The sequence below is a fragment of the Carassius gibelio genome, chromosome A18 (assembly GCF_023724105.1).
Source record: "Carassius gibelio isolate Cgi1373 ecotype wild population from Czech Republic chromosome A18, carGib1.2-hapl.c, whole genome shotgun sequence".
In the NCBI taxonomy this organism is placed as follows: domain Eukaryota; kingdom Metazoa; phylum Chordata; class Actinopteri; order Cypriniformes; family Cyprinidae; genus Carassius; species Carassius gibelio.
The window spans coordinates 13053744-13076741 of record NC_068388.1 but is presented as its reverse complement, the minus strand read 5'-3'; the positions used below and the strand labels follow the sequence as shown (position 1 = coordinate 13076741).

Here is a 22998-nt window from a genome sequence, read left to right as displayed (position 1 = left end):
AAACACATACATTTTATGACGTTATGTTATTAATAGACTTTTATTAGTAACGCTGGCTTTAGTAAAGCATTAAGCATGACAAGTTTTGCACTTTGCCTTCATTGCACGCACCACTTACATTTTCTTCATAAAATACTAGTTATTCTTTATTTTCCACCTTTTTTAACTACAAAGAACGACATCTTTTCTCACTATTAAAAACATCAACTTATTAAATATAGAAATACACGTTCACATGCAAAATAGTTGCACAAAGGGATTTAACTAAGTAATGTATTTACTGACCCCTGCTGTTACATAAATGAAATAAACAGCAAATTTTAAATATAAAAAAGATAGTCCTGAAAAATAACACAAGAGTCCTGTACATCACACTCTCAGAAAAAATGTACAAAAGCTGTCACTGGGGTGGTACCTTTTCAAAAGGTACACTTTTGTACCTTTTAGGTACTAACATGTACACTCTAGGTACTAATATGCACCTTTATGGTACTTATATGGCCTCTTTAGGTACAAAGGTGTGTTTTGAAATAGGAACCGCCCCAGTGACAGCTTTTATACCTTTTTTTTTTTTTTGAGAGTGCACAGAGACACCTATTTTACATCTGCAAGAGTGTTTGCTCATCTGCAACAAGTCATTTCCTATCATATGTCAAATAGACGTTTAGAAGATGTCTTTAAGATGTTTATGATTTAGAATGTAAGTAAAATTGACATCTTAAAGATGTCTATCAGATGTTTGTAGTACACAACAGATGCTTTACAGATAAGGCAATCTTTAACAGACATCTTGCAGATGAACATGTGCTCTCTGGGAGAATATTAACAACACAGAGATAAATCAGGATTTGAAATGAGAGGCAACGGTAGTGCGATCTATTTTTAGTTTGCATGCATATGCAAATCTGCTTTCTTAAAAAAAAACAAAAAACTTCCTCTTCTGAAAATTTGCTTTTGAGATTGCCATGCTTGGTTTGGCATCTTTCTACCACATAGGAGGAACACAGTAAATTTCTATAATAATTAGAAATATCTTCATTTACATATTTTCCTCTCCACACCTGTTTATAGCTTAAGAAATTTCTACTTGTATGCAATGATTTTGTCTCACATTTCATATTGTGCCACAGTTTGAACCCAAACAGTTACATCCACAAACACAAAAAAAGTAACAAGCTAAATTAAACATTACATTTTTAAGCTGAAATATTTTCTTGTAAAACATGCAGCGAAAAATCTTTGAAAAATCTTTTTTTACAGTCATAAATCGTAAAAGGTCACTTTATAACCAAGCTTTAAAAATGTTGGATAATAGACTTACATTGATGTTTTTTTTTTGTTTTGTTTTTTTGCATTTTAAAGCTGCATAAATCTAAGTTTTTAAATACTAATATAATAAAGCTAAAGTTGTTAAATTGTTAACATAATGGTGAAGGGCTGGATATAAAAAATAATAATAAAAAAGATATTGGTACTCATCTTTAGTCATTTACTAGTTATACCTGTGCTTAAGATATGCAAATTAGCCTGTACTTTTATCACACTGCATAATTGTATTTTAATACTGTTCCTATACAAATACAATAAAAAAGGGAAAACTAAAAGTTATAAATTCAGCATTGTTTAAGCTCTGTCTGAAGCAACCAAGCATGCAAATTTAATATGCATTTACATTCAAGCATGTTCATCACTGAGGTTTAGCAAAACTAAACTCAGTATGAGTGCCGAACAGTTTATCCCAGTGACTAAAATGGGGTGCAAAGTTAGTATTAGGTTTCTGGTGGTGCACATCATGCTTGCTCGGACCTCCATAAACACCAAATGGGATCAGACGAGACATGGACCAAGGGAAATCATATCCACAGTGGTCTTCCACTGATACATAGACGTGGGCCACCATGAACATCCAGATGGTGAGCAGGTGACACCTCAGCAGAATGGGGTTGAGCGTGGTCCAGAAGCCCACAGTGACCAACTCCCATCCACCAAGGCACTGTGTGGCCAGAGCAAATGGGGCAGAGTAATTATGGTGGATAGCATGGAAAGTCACATACAGCCAGCGGATCTTATGGTGCAAAAAGTGCCAGACAAAATACTGAAAGTCAAAAAGAAGAAGGTTTGCAGTCACCCCACCGGCAAGTTCAAACAATGAAGGTGCTCGTTCAGGCAGGGGGACAGGAGGTCTCCACATCCACTGCACGACTGCTGCAGGAAACACCAGAAGTACGTGATTATAAAGAGTAACTCCACTGCAGTGAAGGAGCATTGCTGTAGTGGGCATTTTGTCGGGCTGAATCTTGTACCGGTTAACAGCTGGCCACTTCTTTCCCATGATGTCGCAGACTAGGTAGGGTAGGCAAAGCACAAAATATGACGCTACGGTCAGAATCACAGGAAAGAGAGGAGACCGAAGAGTTTCAGAGTGGTTGAGTCGCACATAGTCCCACATAGGCTGCAAAAGTGAGTCTTCTGTCTTGTAGGTGTCCCAAATTGTCTCAAACACATGAACTAGTGTCATTTTCAATAAATGGTCAACTATATTTATTTTAAAGCAACGGATTCAACTCTGGATTGTTTAGCTTCCTAATCATCCGCTGTCCTAGATGTTTCCTGTGACTCACTTACATGGTATGAAATGACTTAATGAAATATTGCTTAACTAAAATATTTATACCTTATTTCTGTTTCTGAATTATTTAAGTGTGTGAGGGGTGTATTCTGATGTAGACATTACCTGCATAATGTAATAAATATATTCATTTACATTCTAGGAATAAAATGTGTGTTTAAGACAGTTGGGATGTTCATTTATAACTCGGCTCCTGAACTTGTCCGGGCATGCACTTGTTGTCTTTCCACTCCGTAACGCAAGAGGACGTCAAAGACGAGTTAAACCATGGAAAAAGAATAAGCGAATAGAATAGTGATTGAAGCGCATGAATTGGATGGGCGTGGCTTTGGCCCATACGTTGTCTATAATTGGTCAGGTATATGATGGGTCCAAATATCCAGTTCTTTACACTGTCTTTTTAAATCAATGAATATTGAAATGTCTCACTGATATTATTCCGAAGTAAATTATGATTATGAGGCCAGACAGGTGCAGTAATAGTGCCGTTTCTACACTCAGAGCGGGCGATGATGCTATTACAGGAAAAAGTGCCGCTTTCTTCATCAGAGAGCTGCAGGCACAACGAAAGACAGACAGAGAGACAGAGAGAGAAAGAGAGAATAGTACAGTTCGCAAAGAAAAAGAAAGAAATGTGGACGGTCACGCATCAGACCCATACGGCAGCCAGTCTGCTACAGAGGAGCATCCGCCCCCATTCAGCCACAAAACCGTTCCTGTAAAGCAAGAGAGAGCCAGGCGTTCTTGTCGCTACCTCCTGTATCGATTTTTTGCAACGTAGGACCGCTTTTGGCATCCACAGGACCAGCCACATAGCCCGACAAAGAAACGCACCTTTTCCAAAACGATACCTACGTAAAACGCTAACGGCGTCACGTGATATATGTTACTTTCCTCCGCGCTGATAGAGTGGACCAATCACAGTGCGATATGATTACATCGTAAAGGTTTTCAAAACATCGTTAAGTACAGTTAGCTTGATCAGATTTTCATTTAGTCTTTTTGGATGGTCAGGAACCAATTAATACATTAAAACGATTACACTTGTTGGAGTGAAAATTCTACAGTAGGCGCAAAAACCGTTTTAAGATTTGAACATGGACAAATAAAGAATTAGACTTTGTGAGCCAGCAAAGCGCCACCTGGAGGAAGTAAGCGTTTTGTTACATAACTTACCTAATTTATTCCTCGCAATCTTAGAAACTCGCATTTTCATGCTAACATAGACGTGAAGGTACTGACACAGAGCGACACCAAGTACTGGAGAGTTTACAGTTACTTCAAGCTGTAATCCGATCTAATGGAGTCAGAAAGTGCAGATGTGGTGCAGGTTAGTGAACCTCTGTTAGATAACAACCAACACAAATATACACCAGTCGTTTTGATTAGAGTTTTAATTCAGAAATACACTGTCAGCTCCAGTCCACTTAAATGCCAACATAAGTCAACCAAAACAGTATGATATTTTAAACGGTCGTACTTTAGGCTTAGCGGGACTTTCTGCCCCCGCAGTGCGTTTTAGAAATGTTCGATTCGTCAATGTATTGGGAGTCGAATCTTTTTTGAATGAATCTGTTTAATATGGTTATTTTAATATGATTTCATTAATAAAACGCAATTAATAAAACCAAATTAAAATTGTTAGTACGTATCAGAATGAACATAAGTGATGAGAGAAATTAGTCTTTTTAAAATTCTGAATCAACTGAATCAAAACGATTCACTTTTTCAGAGAGTTCTAAACATCAAATTCTGGCGGCACCTGCTGGTTAAACCTGGGTATATATTTCTATTTAAACTACAAATTTATTAAATTTAATAGATTTGAGATTGAATATATATATATATATATATATATATATATATATATATATATATATATATATATCATCAGTAGTGTGCAGTGGTGTTCTGAAATGAGGATTTTCATAAATCAAATGTAAAACTCCTGTCCCTGCCAGGTTCTTGGTTAAACATTATTTACACTACCAGGAAAAAAATTATATATATATAATTTTATATATATATATATATATATATATATATATATATAAGTTTTTTTTGCACAGCCCTAACATCTAGTTAACAAAGCTAAAAAGTGTTGCCCTTTGTGTAATAAGTTACAGAAACTGTTAAACTCACCAACAATAAAATACACTTACTGGTTGTGGTCCATAAACAACCCCTTCTCCAGACAAAGAGGGAACTGCTCCATCTTTCAAGAATAATCTTTTTGCGAATCCGGCATTAAACTGATTGAGGAAGTTGTCCTCAGCAGGCTGTCCTCAGCAAAATTTGCTGCACATAGTTTTACATGTGCATTATAATTTTCCGGAACCGAGTTAAACATAAATTGTAACCATTAATCTCCAAGTACAGTGTCCCTGGGAAGGCCAAACAAAGATGATTGGACTCCGAGATGAAAATAACAGCGTTTCAACGACATGGCGACAAACAGAAATGCAGCTCTTCCTTCTTCTCTTTCAGAGCGCAACATGACCACGCCCCTTTTTGTGAATTCATGTGGGCGGAGGTTAGTCAAAAAACTGTTTTAGTGACGTCATTACTTCAGGAACTAGAGGGATGTAATCCAAACGGGTCGTTTTTTGTAGGCGAATTCTGTTAAATAAAATATCTTGCTTGGCATTGAACTTTGAGCTTTAGAATTGTACAGATATTATTTATCCTCTAACAACAACATTACACACTAACTAAAGTTTAAAACATGGAATCACGAAGAAGGGGACCTTTAAGGATTTACTCCGTATTTAGTCCAAGATACATGAACCTTTTCATATTTACATTTACATTTTGTCATTTAGCAGATGCTTTTATCCAAAGCGACTTACAAATGAAGTTCATATAAACTGGAATAAATACAAAACCAGAGCCAAACTAAAACAAAATGAGACATTAATAATAAATAGTATAGTGAATAAATGAAATAATCATAACTAAATGACATACCAAAGCACGTATTTCCGTAAATTTCAAAATAAGGTGAATTAAAGTCAATAAATCCTTGATAAATATGAATATTTAAATTAAAAACATGTCTCCGATGGACCGGACGGTTGTTTGCCTGTGCTGGATTACCTCAACCCCCCCCCCAATTTCCATCCCCAGCAAAGGTGTGTGTTTATGGTTTATTGATTATATGCTTTTGTTGCTGAGGTGTTTTTCCTGTTCTCACGCTGTGCTCCCAAAGGAGCATAGTCTAGGTGTTGTTTTTTTCTCCTCGCTTCCCTAATGTTATGCTGTATTTCTTCCCTAATGTTATTCTGTACTTGTGACTAGTGACAGTAAAGGGCTACTACTACTACTATTCAATAAAACAGTGTATTTAATCTATTAAATAACAGCAGAGCGAGCAAGTTTTTGGGTATGGAAAGATTAAACTTATTTTAGTGAATAAAGTACCACATTTTAGCTATCATTTTTTTAGGGTGGCGACACAAAATGTTATTTTATCCTTGCTTCTTGAAAATCCTCCATCTTTAACAGCTTCATGTGGCTGTAAACATTTAATTTTAATGTGGCTTTAAGCACTATGCATTGTTAAAGTTTTTAAAATGAGCATATCCAATATGAAGAATTGTGTTGCATTTCAGGGCAAAAAACTAAACAAATAACATAGTCGACCAACATTATAAAATTCGAGAAACTATTAAGTGGTTATTCTACAATTAATTATATTACAAATTATACAACGACTGGAAAAATATATAAATTGATCAACTGTTCAGCGTGATGATGTTTAATGTCTCCCCCAGCACATGTAGTCCCATTTAGAACCTTGTTAGCAACCATCTTTTTTAAGAAACGTAAGTTTAAAAAAATCACAAGTGAGGTGTAACTGGTGTGTTTTATGTCGTAGAATAAAATGTGAAAGTATCTTGAGCCTGTGTGAACCATAGACCTTATTTAAAGGGGGGGTGAAATGCTATTTCATGCATACTGAGTTTTTTACACTGTTAAAGAGTTGGATTCCCATGCTAAACATGGACAAAGTTTAAAAAATTAATTTCTGTTACATAAAATACTCCTTCCGGTTTGTCACAAGTTTCGGAAAGTTCACGATCGTGTGTTGGAACCGCATGTGGTGAGAAAAACTCCTTAAAATATCTCTGTGTTGTTAACTTCGCTATCGGCGCGTAAGCACATCAAGTAAACAACATGCGATGTTGTCATCAAACTGCACTTTCCACATGTAACGTTACAGCTTAAAAAAAAAAAAAGACGACAAAGTGGAACTTAGTCATTTTCCAAAACCGCTAAGCAAATATATACAGTTTCAGTACATACCACACAGAGACGTCGTTGCTGATGCTGCTCTTGTTAAATTTCAGTCTCTGGATCTGATTCTGGATCATAAATATACGCTGAATCTGACTGTTAGCCGTGGTTTGTTTTGGTTGGTTTTGTCCTGATGGTGTCACAGCTTCCAAACGCTCTCAACGCAAAAGCCTCCTGGCGCTCGTGATTCTTTAGCTCCGCCCACACGTCACGCCTCCAGCCACTCGTGTTTTTCCGGGAAAAATCGGTACAGACTATCTTTCTCTAATGAATATAATAAAACTAAAGACTTTTTGGAGTTATGAAGGATGCAGTACTACTCTATAGGTACTCAAGATTAACAGGTTATTGAGTGAAAACAAGCATTTCACCCCCCCTTTAAGGGATTTAACCAAAATCGCATTCAAAAAACCCATTGACCATGGGATGATGGAACGAGAAGCTAAAATGCTAATTCGTTTCCGGGTTTTTGCCTACAAAGTAACAGCATAGTTCTACCACTATTTACATATACTATTTATTCACAGAAAGAAATAAATACATTCAGGTTTAGAACAACTTAAGGGTGAGTAAATGATGAGGAAATCTAGCCCTTTAAAAAACACTGCAGCACACATTGAATCTACCGTATTTTCCGGACTATAAGTCACACTTTTTTCATAGTTTGGCTGGTCCTGCGACTTATAGTCAGGTGCGACTTATTTATCAAAATTAATTTGACATGAACCAAGAGAAATTAACCGAGATAAATTAACCAAGAGAAAACATTACCGTCTCCAGCCACGAGAGGGCGCTCTATGCTGCTCATTGCTCCTGTAGTCTACACTGAACAGCATAGAGAGCCCTGATGCGACTTATACTCAGGTGCGACTTATAGTCCGAAAAATACGGTACATGTTGATAATGTGAGAGCATTATCAAATAGCCCAACCGACGTTTTCACATTGTTTTATTTATTTCACAGTCATTGGGTCCTGAGGATGAACCAGCCTCTACATCCATGTCAGTTAACGCTCAAAAAGACAACTCAAGCCAAAATACTGAGATCAGCAGTAAGGGCACTTCACAGAAGGTGGGTCAGGGGATGCAACTGTGCCGCTTCTACTCTCAGGGCAGGCAATGCTATTATGGGGAAAAATGCCGCTTTCTTCATCAAAGAGCTGCGAGTGCACAGAAAGCCGGAGAGAATGGCACACCTCACAATGAGAAAGAAGGGAATTTGGATGGTCCCACATCAGACCCACAGAAGCAGTCGAGTGAAAACGGACATCAGCCTCCATCCAGCCACAAAATTGGTCATGTGAAGCAAGAGAGAGCCAGACGACCCTGCCGCTACTTCCTGTCTGGGTTTTGTGCAATGGAGGACCGGTGTCGCTTCTTGCATCCACAGCAGTTTCCGTCCATAGATGACCAGCCTCACGACCTGAAAGAGAGAAGCAGCTTCAGGCCTTCTGCTCCGGCCACACGGCCAGCTAAAATTCAAGAGCAGGTCAAACTGGCTGACCTCACTGACGAGGTCTGCGGACACCTGAGAGCCACTGAGATCGCTCAGCTCACAAAGAGATTTCCAGAAGACAAACTCATCGTGCAGGAACGAGAAGATGGACAGCTGACCTACTACAGAGTCACAGTTCAAGCCACGGACCCTGACTGGGTAAACACTTATTGTAACGGGCCAGGGGTGTCCAAACCTGTTCCCGGAGCGCCACTGTCTTGCAGAGCTTATCTCAAACCCTAGTAAACACACCAAGCAAATCAAGGTCTTCAGACTTGCTAGAAACCTTCAGGCAGTGTGTTGGAGCTAAACTGTATGAGACATTGGCCCTCCAAGATTGGACACCGCTGATATAGACCACAGTGTGGAGTAAAGTACAAAGTAGCAACCTAAAGCCAACCATGTGCCAAATGGCAAAGTGAATAAGAATTAGGGAGCACTGAATTGTATGTATATATATATATATATATATAAACTTAATTATTACAAACTACATATGTGAAACAAAAGAGCTTCTTGTGCATTTTCATAATCAGCAGTTGCGAGTTACAACATATATGAACATATATGATCACAGATTACTTATAGTTACATGTACAGAATAGATACAATCTAATGCAAAGCATGTCTAATGAAACGTTTTGACATGAACTACAGTATTTTCATAGACATCAATATTTTTCTGTTTTGCAGCCATTTGACCTTAACGAAGTGGACGTCATGGTCAGCTTTCCTGACCGTTACCCTCAAGAGGTGTGCATGTTTGAAGCGTTTCAAAGTTTGATGTTAAAACATAGTATGCTATGTTTTTGCTAATGAAACCTAACATATCATAGGTTTTCACTGTGGATGTCCCTGAAGACCAGGAGTTACCATCAATCATGGGGAGGTGAGAAGAACTGTCGCTGCTTATACAGAGGCAAATGTCAACTGAAATCAGTGTCTGTATTTAGTTTCTGCTGTGTGATTGTAGACATGTGCAGAAGGCCTCAGAGGAATGGCTAAAGGCTAAACATGCCACTAATCAGCTGATGGGGAGAGTTGAGCTGCTCTTCAGGCCGTACTTGCACTGGCTGGACCGTAGTATGGAGAAGCTCTTTACTGAGGGAGCCAGGCAGGTGAGAGTCGCATTTACCTGAAAATATAAATCAGAAATAAAATATAGATTTGTGTACAATATGCATCAGATGGACAGGGAATGGACTAGCTGTAGTATTAATTACTATCAAATCTTTCTTCTCAGTTGAAAAAAGACGTCGACCTAGAGAGGGCTGGAATACAGTTTGTCCCCTATGAGCAACTCAAGGTCACCGTTTTTAAGAACGCATCCCAAAAATCGGACACTCCCGAGCGTCTAGTGTCACTCGCTGTGGCTTCAGGGGAGGAGGCGGAGGAGGAAGAGCTTCATGAGGCTGGAGTGGATGAGGAGGAAGAGGATGAGACTGCTCTCGGTGGTGATGGGAAGGAAGGCAGCCGGAATGTGGAGAACATAAAGACAAGAGAGCGAAGGAGAGGCACTGAAATCAAACTGCTGGGTCTGAAACTGGGAGAACAAGTAGCTACCGTGGCGGCCAGACAGATCTCAGTGTCCCTAAAGTGCAACAGGTGAATTTCAGTCCTGCTTTCAGTTTAAGCTAAAATACTTCATTATGATTATTAATCAGAGATGGTTAATTAGCACTGTGTTTTTTTTATACCTGGTATTTACATCCATCTCCAATGATCGTATCACAAGTAGTGAAGACAGACTGCAGTTTCAAAGGCGCATTTATACCTGCATAATTATAACTATGAGGTTTTAAAGGGTTAGTTCACACAGATAGCAAATTTATGTAATTAATAACTTACCCCCATGTTGTTTCAAACCCGTAAGACCTCCGTTTATCTTCGGAACACAGTTTAAGATATTTTAGATTTAGTCCGAGAGCTCTCAGTCCTTCCATTGAAGCTGTGTGTACGGTCCACTGTCCATGTCCAGAAAGGTAAGAAAAACATCATCAAAGTAGTCCATATGACATCAGAGGGTCAGTCAGAATTTTTTGAAGCATCGAAAATACATTTTGGTCCAAAAAGAGCAAAAACGGCAACTTTATTCAGCATTGTCTTCTCTTCCGTGTCTGTTGTGAGAGAGAGTTCAAATCAAAGCAGTCTGGATATCCGGTTCGCGAACGAATCATTCAGTTCACCAAATCGAACTGAATCTTTTTAAACGGTTCGCGTCTATAATACACATTAATCCACGAATGACTTAAGATGTTAACTTTTTTTAAAGTGGCTGACACTCCCTCTGAGTTCAAACAAACCAATATCCCGGAGTAATTCATTTATTCAAACAGTGCACTGACTGAACTGCTGTGAAGCGAGAACTGAAGATGAACACCGAGCCAAGCCAGATAACGAACAATAGACTGACTCGTTCACGTTCATTTGAGAAGTAAAAAGCTACACACTGCATATATATATATATAAACATCATGGTCACAAACACACACACACACATATATATATATATATATAAGCTGTGTATACCATGTGTAACCCTAGTAAAGAAATTATTGAGAGGTGGGTGAGTGGGCAGTCCTTCAATATTTTGAGCGATGCATCAGGAACGTTGTCACATACATTTCTCACTATCTCCAAATTTCATTTAAAAGATTGGATCACAGATCATTTCTAAATACACCTGTATTCACCGAAGTTTGATGTCAATACCAGGTACAAACATAGTCATTTATTTCTTTAGATGAGTGATTTATCAGAAAATGCCCCCAGGCAAGAGTGCAAAGTATCCATGTGCCCCTCCATGTAGGTGTGAAGTGGATTCTGACCTGAGCCTGACCGGGCGCCTGACCTATACTGCTCAGTGTGAGAAATGTCAAGCAGAGATCAGTGCTGCCTTCAGACCCAGTATACTGCACCACTACAGTGATGTTTTGGGTTATCTGGACCTTAAGGCAGTTGTGCCTGTAGATCTGGTACTGAAGGACTCTATGTTCAGTGTGGGTTGCCTTAACTGCAACAAGGAGGACACAATCCAGGTTTGACAAAGATTCACTAGAGATGACCATTGACAAATTACATTATTATTACTTCATATATATTTATATACACACTCACTCACTGGCCACTTTATTAGATACAAAAAGCTAGTGCCAGGTTGGACCCCCTTTAGCCTTCAGAACTGCCTTAATTCTTCATGGCATAGATTCAACAAGGTGTTGGAAACATTCATCAGAGATTTTGGTCTATATTGACATGACAGCATCATGCAGTTGCTTCAGATTTGTCGGCTGCTTATCCATGATGCAAATCTTCTGTCCACCACATCCCAAAGCTGCTCTATTGGATTGAGATCTGGTGATTGTGGAGGCCATCTGAGTAAAGTGAACTCAATGTCATGTTCAAGAAACCATTCTGAGATGATTTGATCTTTGTGACATGGTGCATTGTCCTGCTGGAAGTAGCCATCAGAAGATGGGTGTACTGTAGTCATAAAGGGATGGACATGGTCCGAAACAATGCTCAGGTAGGCTGTGGCATTTAATTGATGCTCAATTGGTACTAAGGAGACCAAAGTGTGCCAAGAAAATATCCCCCACACCATTACACCACCACCACCAGCCTGAACCGTTGAGACAAGGCAGGATGGATCCATGCTTTCATGTTCTTTACACCAAATTCTGACCCTAACATCTGAATGTCGCAGCAGAAATCGAGACTCATCAGACCAGGCAACATTTTTCCAGTCTTCTATTGTCCATTTTTGGTGAGCCTGCATGTGCAAATTATAGCCTCCGTTTCCTAATCTTAGCAGACAGGAGCGGCACCCAGTGTGTTCTTCTGCTGCTGTAGGCCATCTGATTCAGGATTCAATGTGTTGTGTGTTCAGAGATGGTATTATGCATACCTTGGTTGTGACGATTGGTTATTTGTGTTACTGTTGCCTTTCTATCATCTCTAACCAGTCTGCCCATTCTCCTCTGACCTCTGACATTAACAAGGCATTTTCGTCAACACAACTGCCCCTCACAGGATATTTTCTCTTTTTCGGACCATTCTCTGTAAACTCTAGAGATGGTTGTTTGTGAAAATCCCAGTAGATCAGCAGTTTTTGAAATACTCAGACGAGCCCATCTGGCACCAAAAACTATTCCACATTTAAAGTCACTTAAATCCCCTTTCTTCCCCATTCTGATGCTCGGTTTGAACTTCAGCAAGTCGCCTTCACCACATCTAGATGCTGCCATGTGATTGGCTGATTAGTGATTTGTGTTACCTAGCATTTGAACAGGTGTAACTAATAAAGTGGCCTGGTGAGAGTGTGTATGTGTTTGTGTATATATATATATATATATATATATATATATATATATATATATATATATATATATATATATATATATATATAATATACAGTATACATGTTATAAAATAAATCCATATATTGATTTAGTAAGGACATATTAACGATCAAAAGTTATAATATATATATATATATATATATATATATATATATATATATATATATATATATATATATATATATATATATATATATATATAATTGTATTTTATTTTAACCAAATCTTTGAAGACTGGAGTAAAAGCTGCTGAAGATTATATTGCATTTAACACTACATCAAAAAATTTGAACATGCAACTGCATATTATTTTCCCCACACTTTATGGACATAATCTTATACATAAAGATGACTTAACAGAAGAATAATAGAATTAAATATATATTTGCTGTAACGTTACTTTGACAGCCCTACATTTTCACACTGTCAGATAAATGCACATCATTAGTAATTAATATTGGAAAAGCATTTGATAATATTGTCCATTTTCTTTTCTTTTCTTTTTTTCTCTCTAGAATCTGACTTATGGGCAAAACTGGGAGCAAAACTGCCAACACTGTCATACCAAACTCAACATTTTTGTAGAGGCGGCGCGTTTCCAGTTCATTCAGCCAGAGTCCAGAAATCAGACAGGTCTGATCCCTGTCCTATATACTCTATATTCTGTCCATTTCTTGTTCATATCCTAGAGTTGTTCTCGCTGTGAAGGATTTTTTTCCGCCAGCACCTGGTTTAACACTGAAGCTTAGGGAGGTTATGTCTGGTCAGTATCTGTATGGGAGACCCCATGTGGGTCTGTGTGGGTCCTGTTGTCCCATATAAGGACCCTTTACTGTAAAAATGCAGTTTTGTTTTACTTTAGATTGAAGTCCTGACCCTCTGTTGACATGAGTAGTCTGAAGGTGTTTCCGAACTCTCCTCAGTTATCTGTTCTAGTGGCTTGAGGTTGAGGAGACTCCTGAACCTCTCTTTAAAGTGCACTGATTGTGAAAAGCTTCATATAAATGTAACAAATTATTGTTATATACTGAATTGACAGGTGCAGGTGCCCAATACACTCGACGCTACAGAGATCCGGCGGTTCAGCAAGGGAAACCGCTACCTGATAAAGGAGCCTGCAGGCATTTCAGACAAAGTCACCGGTGGCTAAGGTAACTACTAGGAACATTGTCTAGGTCTGTAATAGGTTTACTTTGTAGCAGAAAACTTTGTGTACCTGCCACATCCTCTGGTTTGACACACAAAGAGCCCATGCTCATATTTAGGGCAGGCGTCTTGTACTGTCTCTCCTGCTAGATTTCCGTGCTGCGGTCGGGCATACCCATGTGACTTGTGCCATGATGAAGATCAGGACCATCTGATGGAGCTGGCCACCAGAATGATCTGTGGTTATTGTGCCAAAGAGCAGGTCAGGCGAAGAAACGCCGTCTGGCTGACTTTTCACTTTAAACCTCCTTAGCCCAGATTGCATTGAAATTAGAAGCCAATCAGGCAGGTGTCCTGCTCATTTAAACCTGTGGTTTTAGGAACTAATACAACACTGTGAGTGCAATAAACTTCATTTGACCCAAGTTTTGCCGAGACAAATAAGAATGCAAGACATTTGTTCCAAAGACAAGAATGGGTTTATGAATTTTGTCTGGTTTTGCTTCAGGGTCTAGATTTTCCATTGGACATCAAATGATGAAACTAGTTTACATCGTTTAAAGCATGTAGAGTCAAACGTTTAGAATTCATATATTTTCCAATTTAATATGAAGATATTTTTTGTTTATAAATGTTTTTATGTAAAATGTAAAAATCAGTTTGATTCTCAATATTTAGAATTTTGGTGATTCCTTGAAAACTGTCAAGAGTATAAACAAAGTGGTCATCACAAACTGATTATCCATGCTTTATTATAATATTGTTTCATAGTTTCTGAACATGAAACATAATGCAAAAACTGTCTGTTTCCAATGAATTTAGCTTCTTCTGGTTCTCACCAGTTGAGAACCACTGGTTTCTAATATACTTATAACTTTAGACTTCTTGTTTTCTTTTATTCTTCTAGCCGTACAGCAACGGTAAACCATGTGTTGGTTGTGGAGGTATGATGACGAGAGCATCCTTCACAAGCCACTGGGAGGGTGGACAGGGCTGTAGAAACAAGGTTAAGATGAGCAGGTATGTGCTGATTTCTTTATACTTTATAAATCCTGTGGCAGTGAAATATAGTGTAGTGCAATTTTTACCTAATGTTACACACGTTGTAATGTCATATATTTTATTTGACCAATTCCTTACTTTACACTGTCACATTTAACCTTTAACTAATAGTTGTTGACAAACCTAGAATATTGTAGTTTTTATTGTAGACCCATGTGTTCTAAACAAATTGGATATGACCTGATCATGGGTTTTATGACTCTGAACTGTATAGGAACTTATTATTCATTATCTTGTTCTTCTATACAGGAACGACCGGCAAAAATATGCCAATTCATGTAAAACAGTGGCAAAGAAAAAGAATAAAGAAAAAAGTAACTAAAGATAGCGGAGAATCTTATTTTCAGACAATCAGATGATAAATGGCTAGACACCAAATCATGTTTGTCAACAAATCACATTTTTAGATTTTCTTTTCAGATGATTTCACAAAATTATTTTCTTGCAGTGTACATTGAATTTGAAATAAAATGCATTTGACATGCATAAAATAGATTTTTCATATATTCAGCATAATGTAAACTCTTCCCACTTTTGTACATCTCTCTTTTTGATTGCTAGAATAAAAAAAAATTTATCTGCATGAATGAATTTACATCTTTGTTTTTAGATTGCTTAAGAATGCCTGAAATTATGCTAGTCAAGAGTCATTTAGACTTCATAAGTTTGCTAAAGGCTACAATCATTATGATGAGATATTATTATTATGTTGTTTTTTTAATTAGTCACTGGACATCATCTCTCTCTCTCTTATAATTTTTTCTTCAAAATGCAACCACATCAAATTATAGATTCTTGTATCCAGAATTGTAGTAGTGCAATAAGCAAAATATGGTATGCAAAATTTGCATTTTCTCTGATTGCAATTGAAATAAAATGATGTACATAAATATGTTAGTTGTTGTCATTATTATTAATATGGCATGGGATATGCAATTTATTTAACACTGCATACAGTAGTGGTCATAAATTACCACACCCCATAATCTGCAAAATGTTAATACTTAAAAAATATGTTACAAATATTTTTATGACAGTGTTGGTACATGTAAGATATGTTACTGTTGTATGAATATGCATACATAAATTCCATAGCAGATCTAGACCGGTCGAGCTGGGGGAGGTGGAGGGTTTCAAAGGACCTCTGACAGAACGCTGTAGAGCCATCTTAGAGCAAACACTGAACCAGACTCTTTACTGTAAATGTTGAGCAATCGTTTACATATAGTCCACAAGTTGAAGTCAAATGCATTTTTTAATTATTAGATTTATTTAGTTGTACCAAAGCAGGAAGATTAGTGGAAATTGATATTTTGTCTTCTGGAAAAAGAAGGTTCTTGTTAGGTTTTTGGATATAGTTACATTTAACATCTACAGTATGTAAAATTTCATAGCTTTTTTTATTCATTTATTTATTCTAACTAATCTATGGATTCAGTAAAATGGAGAGAACTGATGATAACACTTATATAAGGTGTGAACACTGAACTGCTTTAAGAGGAATCAACGTACATTTTATCATAGAATGTTTTGTAAATTTTATAATTAATCAACAGCATTTTACCAAATTGTTAATAGCATTATGCTGATTTTGTTTAATGTGGCTTAATGTGCCACTAGATCTCTACAGAAAAAGAGTAAAGAAATGTGCAAAGTCTCAAACTAATATTTCTCTATTAAAGAAGAGAGCAGCTAATGTTTTAATGGAGACGAGAACACATCAAATTCTGGCCTATAGTAATAACAAATCAAAATGTCATATATTTTGAATGTACTCACAGTGCCAAAAGAAGAATAGATCAACATGGACTTTAAAAATGTGACATATATTAAAAAAAAAAGAAGCTTGACAAAGATATACCCACAAAAATAAAAATATGTTGCTATAGTCGCCATGCAAACAAGTCTGAGAGGTCATGACAGAAGTTATTGGAGTGCATGCTTTCTTCCAATTAAATTATACGATTATACTTTTGCACAGCTGGCCTCATTCACGAACGGAAGAATCAATATGGCTCTCCAAACGCTTACATTTGCCCAGAGGCATAAACAAAAGACTTGCATGAAAAACACTAATAGTCAGCGTCTCAATGAGTTTTATGGTTCATTTCATTAGCATGAAAACATCTGTATGTACGCAATGATGACTTCAATCAAACCTTATGCTCATTTCAAGGTCTGTGAACCACTGAAGACAAACATCCAGGCTACAGCTGAATGCTTTCCAGCCTGTTCCCTGTTACTGAAGAAAATGAGGCGGGAAAAAAGAACAATATCCATTAAAAAAAGTCTAATGCGACCGGGCTAGGTGTTGGGGTTAAGTTGGATTCACACACACATCAATAAATATACAAAGACATTAAAAGAGTTCAAATTTTATTGCGCTCAAAACATTGTTAAAATGCTTGAAACGTGAAGACAATAAATATGACCTTAAGAATTACAAAAAAAAGAAACTGAAAAAACACCTGTTAGTGCATGCTCTTATTAAGATACTGCACAAACATATTGGCAATCTGTCCAATGTTCTCTGTCGGGTGCATCTTGGTGTAACTGATGAACTGCCGTCGGAGTTTCCTCAGCTCCACCATGTTAAGACTTCTTGTGAGTTCAATGTTTTGAACAAGTTAAGGAAACTGCGCAGGTCCAATAATGTACATAAGTATTGAAATCATAGTGAAAGTAACGGTTGAAATCAAACTTTGATGCTGGTTATCTCATATTTAGATTTCACAGACAGGGTCACATATCAGGTAATGTATTCTTACTAATCTTTATTTCTGTAATATATTCTGGAGCCACTGTTTGTTAGAAACATCATGAAATGTATTAAACATTACATTATGCAAACTATGGTTAATGAGTTGATGAAATGCTAATTATTAAATTATGAGCATTTAATGATGTAATATAATCTAATTATAATTACATAATCCAGAATACATGTAATCAGTTACTTCTCAGCACTGGCCATTAGTAAACAAAATTACATTTAAAAAAAAAAAATTTAAATAATAAAAAAATCTATTAAACATTTCCCAAAGTTACGGTTTTGCTTTACTAACTAAATGCAGCATTATAGATATCAAAACCAAAAACAAATCTCACTAACCCCTTACTAAACTTTTGAATGGTGGCATATGCTGGAAACCTAGTTGCAAGACAACAAAGAACGAGTATAAATGAATTTCTAATAATATCCCATTTGGGTGATGAATTATTTCAAAGGGCCACCTGCGCTGGTCCATCTCTCTATGTGTCTAAATGTTAAAGCAGTTACGTAAGGCCATCACACTGCAATTGCATCAGAAAGAAATGACATTCTTTGATGTCGGTGTATTCATTACATTCATATAGGTCCAACTGGTCCTGTTTATTACTACAACACATCTTCAATTAACATTAAACGGATCGACTCTCTGTCAGGAAGGTGTAGTCAGGCTCATTCAAATTCCAGACATGATCCTGGTTTCATGTTGTAAGCGGCTCTAAAGCTTTTCCGGAGTATTTTAGGGCATTTCTGTGTTGTCACAGTGAGAAATATCAAATAGCCATGACGGGTGGGGCTTAGCAAAACAAGACAACAATTTCACATTTCCTCCCACAAAAAAAGAAAATGAAAGATATTCAATGCTAAAGATATGCTAAACATGCCAGAACAAAGGATATCTTTTCCGTGGCTCCGGGAATGGAAATAAGATCTCCAGGGACGCTGGTCTTCTGTGACTCAAGAACAGCCTGAGACATAAAACAACCCATATGACGACACGTACCATTGAAACTGAAGGTCTTGCTATGCAAATGCAAACTATAAACGCTCACCTGTCGGCAATGAAACAGAAAGAGTGACTTTGAATGCTTTCTATGTTTATAACAGAACACCTAAAGGTGATGGAAATCATACCATTAGGACATCTTGAGTAACTTTGTCCAACTCGTACAGAAAGTTTGTGGATGAGAGCGGTTGCTGTAAAAAGCAAAGAGTAACAGTTTCTAATATCCATTCAAGGGACATACAATGCTGCTATATTCTCATTGACAATGCATTCTTACGCTCTGCGTGGACTGATTTGGTGGCGGTGCTTTTCTTTTGAAAAGCGCATCGCAGATGGCTTCGAATGGAAGCGAGTCCTCTTGCTGAATAGTGAAGAGTGGACTATCCCATCTATTCCTTGAATCAGGGGCTTCAAAACGCAGTATTAGCGCATCAAGACTGTTGTTTGAAAGACCAGAAGACATTGTTACATTTAGACCATATTTCCTGAATCTTCATTTGATAACATTATGAACTTTTGAAAATGCACTACCACTTAAAAGTTTGGGGGCTGGTAAGATTTTTTTTTTGTCTCGTGTTCAGCATGGCTGCATGTATAAAGTATTACTTTCTTTAAAAAAGAAAAAACAATCTTACTGACCCCAAGCATTTGAACTATATTGTACATCTAATATCTGAAACACACAATTAGAAGGAATAAGAAGTCAAAAACTAAATTTGCTTCAAATGTACATACATCAGGCCATCTTTTATTGGAAAAGATTTGGAGAACTTAGAATTCCGTCATTTCCTCACCAGTAGATATCCTCTGCTGTGAATGGGTGCCATCAGAACAGGGCAGTCGAGGCCTAATGGTCACAGAGTCAGACTTGTAACCCAAAGATCGTGGACAAATCCATCATCAAAATGCTTTGAGTTTCTGATTTATCAACTGTTTGAACTCTCATTCTAACGGCACCCATTCAATGAAAAAGGATATCTATTGGTGAGCAAGTGATGTAATGCTACATTTCTCCAAATCTGTTCAGATGAACAAAAATGTAACTACATGAGGGCGAATATATTTTCAGAACATTTTTATTTTTGGTTGAACTATTCCTTTAAAATACAGTGGGTATAGAAAATAATCACCCCCCCTTTAAAATAATCACATTTTGTTGCTTTGCAGCCTGAGATGAAGATGGACACAGTTTGTCACATATTTGTGTCCAGCTGTATTTACTCAGTACAACTTCTAACATCCAACTGAAAGATAAAACATGAAGATCACCTTTTCAACGGCACACAAAGCCACTTGACTTTCAGCTGTGGTCATTTTGATCAGCTCAGCATGAAAAAAGCTTTCCTGGAGCACCTTGGTGGTGCAACTGAGGCCTAGTCCACGTGTAAACGGGTATTTTTATAAACAGAGTTGTTCCTAAACCCCATTGAAAATCTGTGAAATGACTTGAAGACTGCAGTGCGCAAACGGTCATCATCAAATTAAACTGAACTTGAGCAGTTCTCCAAAGAAGAGTTGGCAAATATTACAAAGTCTAGATGTGCAAAGAGTTAGTAGAGACATATCCCAACAGACTAAAGGCTGTAATTTAAACAAAAGGTGGTTTCACTCCGTGATTCTGTTTATTTATTTCTGTTTTTTGTCATGTTGGTGTTATATCTTTCACTTGGATGTTATACGTTGCACTGAGTAAATACAGCTGGATAAAACTAAACTTGTGTCCGTCTTCATTTACAGGCTGCAAAGCAACAAAATGTGATTATTTTAAAGCGGGGTGGTTATTTACACTGAAACAAAGCAACAAATGCTTACATTTCCTGTGTGTACTGAGAATCAGCCTCTCTGCCTTTATTCCATTCTGAGCTCACCTCAGTTGACGTCAAACAGTAAACCTGCAGGAGTTATAGAGTTACGTGAAGTAGTGCACACAAAAATAGTTATAAATGTGTCTGAGATGAGGTTTAGGAGTTTACATACCAAGCAATGGGGTGTTTGGGCATGTTTGATAAGACAGAACAGCTCATATCTGTAGCCTAGAAATGAAACAAAGTTAGTCCTTAATCTAATGCCAGACTGAAATCAAGAGTGCCGCCTATAACACCAGCTTTTTTTAATCCAAGCTCTGTTATTATAATGCTGAAGTCTGTACATCACTCAATATAACATTAAGAAATGTGTTGTACTCTTGTAAGGATCAATAATTTCTAAAGGTAAAAAAGAGAAAATTAACAACAGCTTACTTTAAAAGAATGTCAATTTGTCAAAGGCACAGATTTATACATTTTTAACAGAACAAACACTGATTTACCTTTAATATAATTCAAGGAATCAAGAATCACAATGTCGTCTTTACTGACTTTCCTATACACAAAGAGAGAGAAGTACAAAGAGAAATTATTTAAATTAAAAGTACTCTAAAGCAAGTGCCTAATTACAATCATACAATTATAATTATATAAATGTATTATTAAAAGAATTACACACTTATATATAACAAATATAATTTTTAGGAGTACAATTCATCCCAGCAGGAGCTTTAACGGCATGTTTTGTCTTCATTTTTCTATAACAAGTGGTTTTCCAACTTTAGACCAAAACTGTATTTTCTTGGAATCCATAATGTTAAACACATATATAAGATTAGACATATTTACTTGATTTATTACAGAGCTGATGATTCTTGGTGCAAAATCAGTTCAAATCAATTAAAAAATAAAATAAACTTTTTGTTCAGGAAAAATGCAGAAGTTCACAAATCCTAAATAATAATAATAATAATAATAAAACATGTTTTTTAAAAAATCAACATGGATACATGTGGCACATACAATTTGGCACATATGTTTTAAACTAAAAAGCAACTTACAGTGCATTTAGGCTATCGATTTCTACCTATCATGAGTTCCCAGGGAATCGAACCCCCAACATTTTTTATCAATCAACATGCTTGATAAGGCAATTGAGCTACCAGGAAAACTGTTTTAAGTCAGATTGTTCTAAGTGTTTCTCCTTTTTATCATCTTGAACATCATCACTCTTTCACGTCTTTAAATGACAGCAGAGATATTTGAAGAGAAAGAATCACCTCTCCACTTCGGCTCTCAGTGCTCCCCTCAGATTCTTCTCTTTCTGTGAATCTGGAGCCAAATATCATAATAGTTGCAGTTAGATTCAGATCAGACACAAAGGGCTGGACGCATACATTTGAAATAGTCCACTGTAACGTCAAATGTAACAGTTTGATAAACCAGATTAAAGCATACAGGTGTGACCAGCAAACCATCTCAGGCGGGTTTAAGAGCTTTGTTATGTTTTGTAACGTTATTACATGTGAAATAACGCTACTTTGTTTCGAACTAGGGATGTGATTCTCAGTAAATCGCTTCATTACGATCCTGACACACACATTTATGTCAATACATGACTTTAAAACTCGGTTTATCTTGAACTTTCAGCAGCTTCTTCTCACCTGCGTACACAGAGTTCCTGTCAATTCCTTGGTCTTCATCTCCGACTATATGAACCTTTCTTTTAGTATTTTGCGTGAAGTATTCTTTCAGTTCATTGGCTCGTCGGGTTTTACCACTGCACGGGTAACCGCACATTAATAATAAAGGCATTTTATTACAGGCTGGATGACTCTACAGAGCTGCATGAGGGATCTTCTTCTTCGGGCTGATGTATTGTGCTGATATGGTTAGTGCATTGCTGCCCTCTACAGGTCAGTGGTCAGAAGGTAAAATGTTCCAGATGAGGTTGGAGAGTTTTAAACTGTTTTAGACAGTTCCCATTATACCTCACATGTCTTTAAACTTAATTGAGAGGTTTGAGTTTACAAAGGTTGGTACATTTTACAACAGATATAGGTAAACATAAGATCTGCTATTGTGTTTTCAGGTTTAATATTGAACAGATAAATGTGCTCCCAGCACATCAATCTGCAAGATGTCTGGATCTGCTGTGTAACATCTGATAAAAGTCTTTATGATGTCAGTTTTACATGCATTCTAAATCATAAACATCACATCTTCTAAGCATCTTTTTGACATCTGATAGGAAATGTCTTATAGACGTCTTGCAGATGTAAATGCAGACATCAAATAGACATCTCTGTGATATCAGTGTTATCACATATTGGTTGTCTCTGTAAAATAGAGTGCTGAGATTTGCAAAATAATTAACAAAACTACGCATGTTATGAAAAAACTATTTATCTGTGTTCCCATTTTATAT

At 37.0% G+C, this 22998-nt stretch overlaps 3 protein-coding genes across 4 annotated transcripts; 1 reads left to right on the top strand and 2 right to left on the bottom strand.

Annotated features, from left to right (window-relative positions):
• Window positions 1-23: 23 nt before the first annotated feature.
• Window positions 24-3788, bottom strand: LOC127934592 (cholesterol 25-hydroxylase-like protein 1, member 2). Its single transcript, XM_052532075.1, has one exon. It carries the CDS (start codon window positions 2516-2518, stop codon window positions 1688-1690), a length of 831 nt encoding a protein of 276 aa, XP_052388035.1. The 5' UTR covers window positions 2519-3788; the 3' UTR covers window positions 24-1687.
• A 19-nt stretch (window positions 3789-3807) lies between these two features.
• Window positions 3808-15879, top strand: LOC127934591 (uncharacterized). 2 transcript variants are annotated; one of them, XM_052532074.1, is made up of 12 exons: window positions 3808-3959; window positions 7890-8579; window positions 9114-9173; window positions 9257-9309; window positions 9394-9538; window positions 9664-10025; window positions 11230-11458; window positions 13297-13414; window positions 13821-13932; window positions 14078-14189; window positions 14835-14947; window positions 15239-15879. In XM_052532074.1, the coding sequence occupies exons 1-12, from the start codon at window positions 3930-3932 to the stop codon at window positions 15309-15311; spliced, it is 2097 nt and encodes a 698-aa protein (XP_052388034.1). In that variant the 5' UTR covers window positions 3808-3929; the 3' UTR covers window positions 15312-15879. The 2 variants fall into 2 exon arrangements, 1 of the variants encoding a protein (XP_052388034.1); XR_008147804.1 differs by lacking the exon at window positions 14078-14189.
• Window positions 15880-17348: 1469 nt separating this feature from the next.
• On the bottom strand, window positions 17349-22489 carry kti12 (KTI12 chromatin associated homolog). Its single transcript, XM_052530934.1, has 9 exons — window positions 22235-22489; window positions 21851-21902; window positions 21074-21126; window positions 20743-20798; window positions 20578-20657; window positions 19043-19202; window positions 18894-18956; window positions 18659-18727; window positions 17349-17604 (listed from the first exon to the last, which is right to left on the bottom strand). The coding sequence occupies exons 1-9, from the start codon at window positions 22383-22385 to the stop codon at window positions 17461-17463; spliced, it is 828 nt and encodes a 275-aa protein (XP_052386894.1). The 5' UTR covers window positions 22386-22489; the 3' UTR covers window positions 17349-17460.
• Between the last annotated feature and the right edge of the window lie 509 nt (window positions 22490-22998).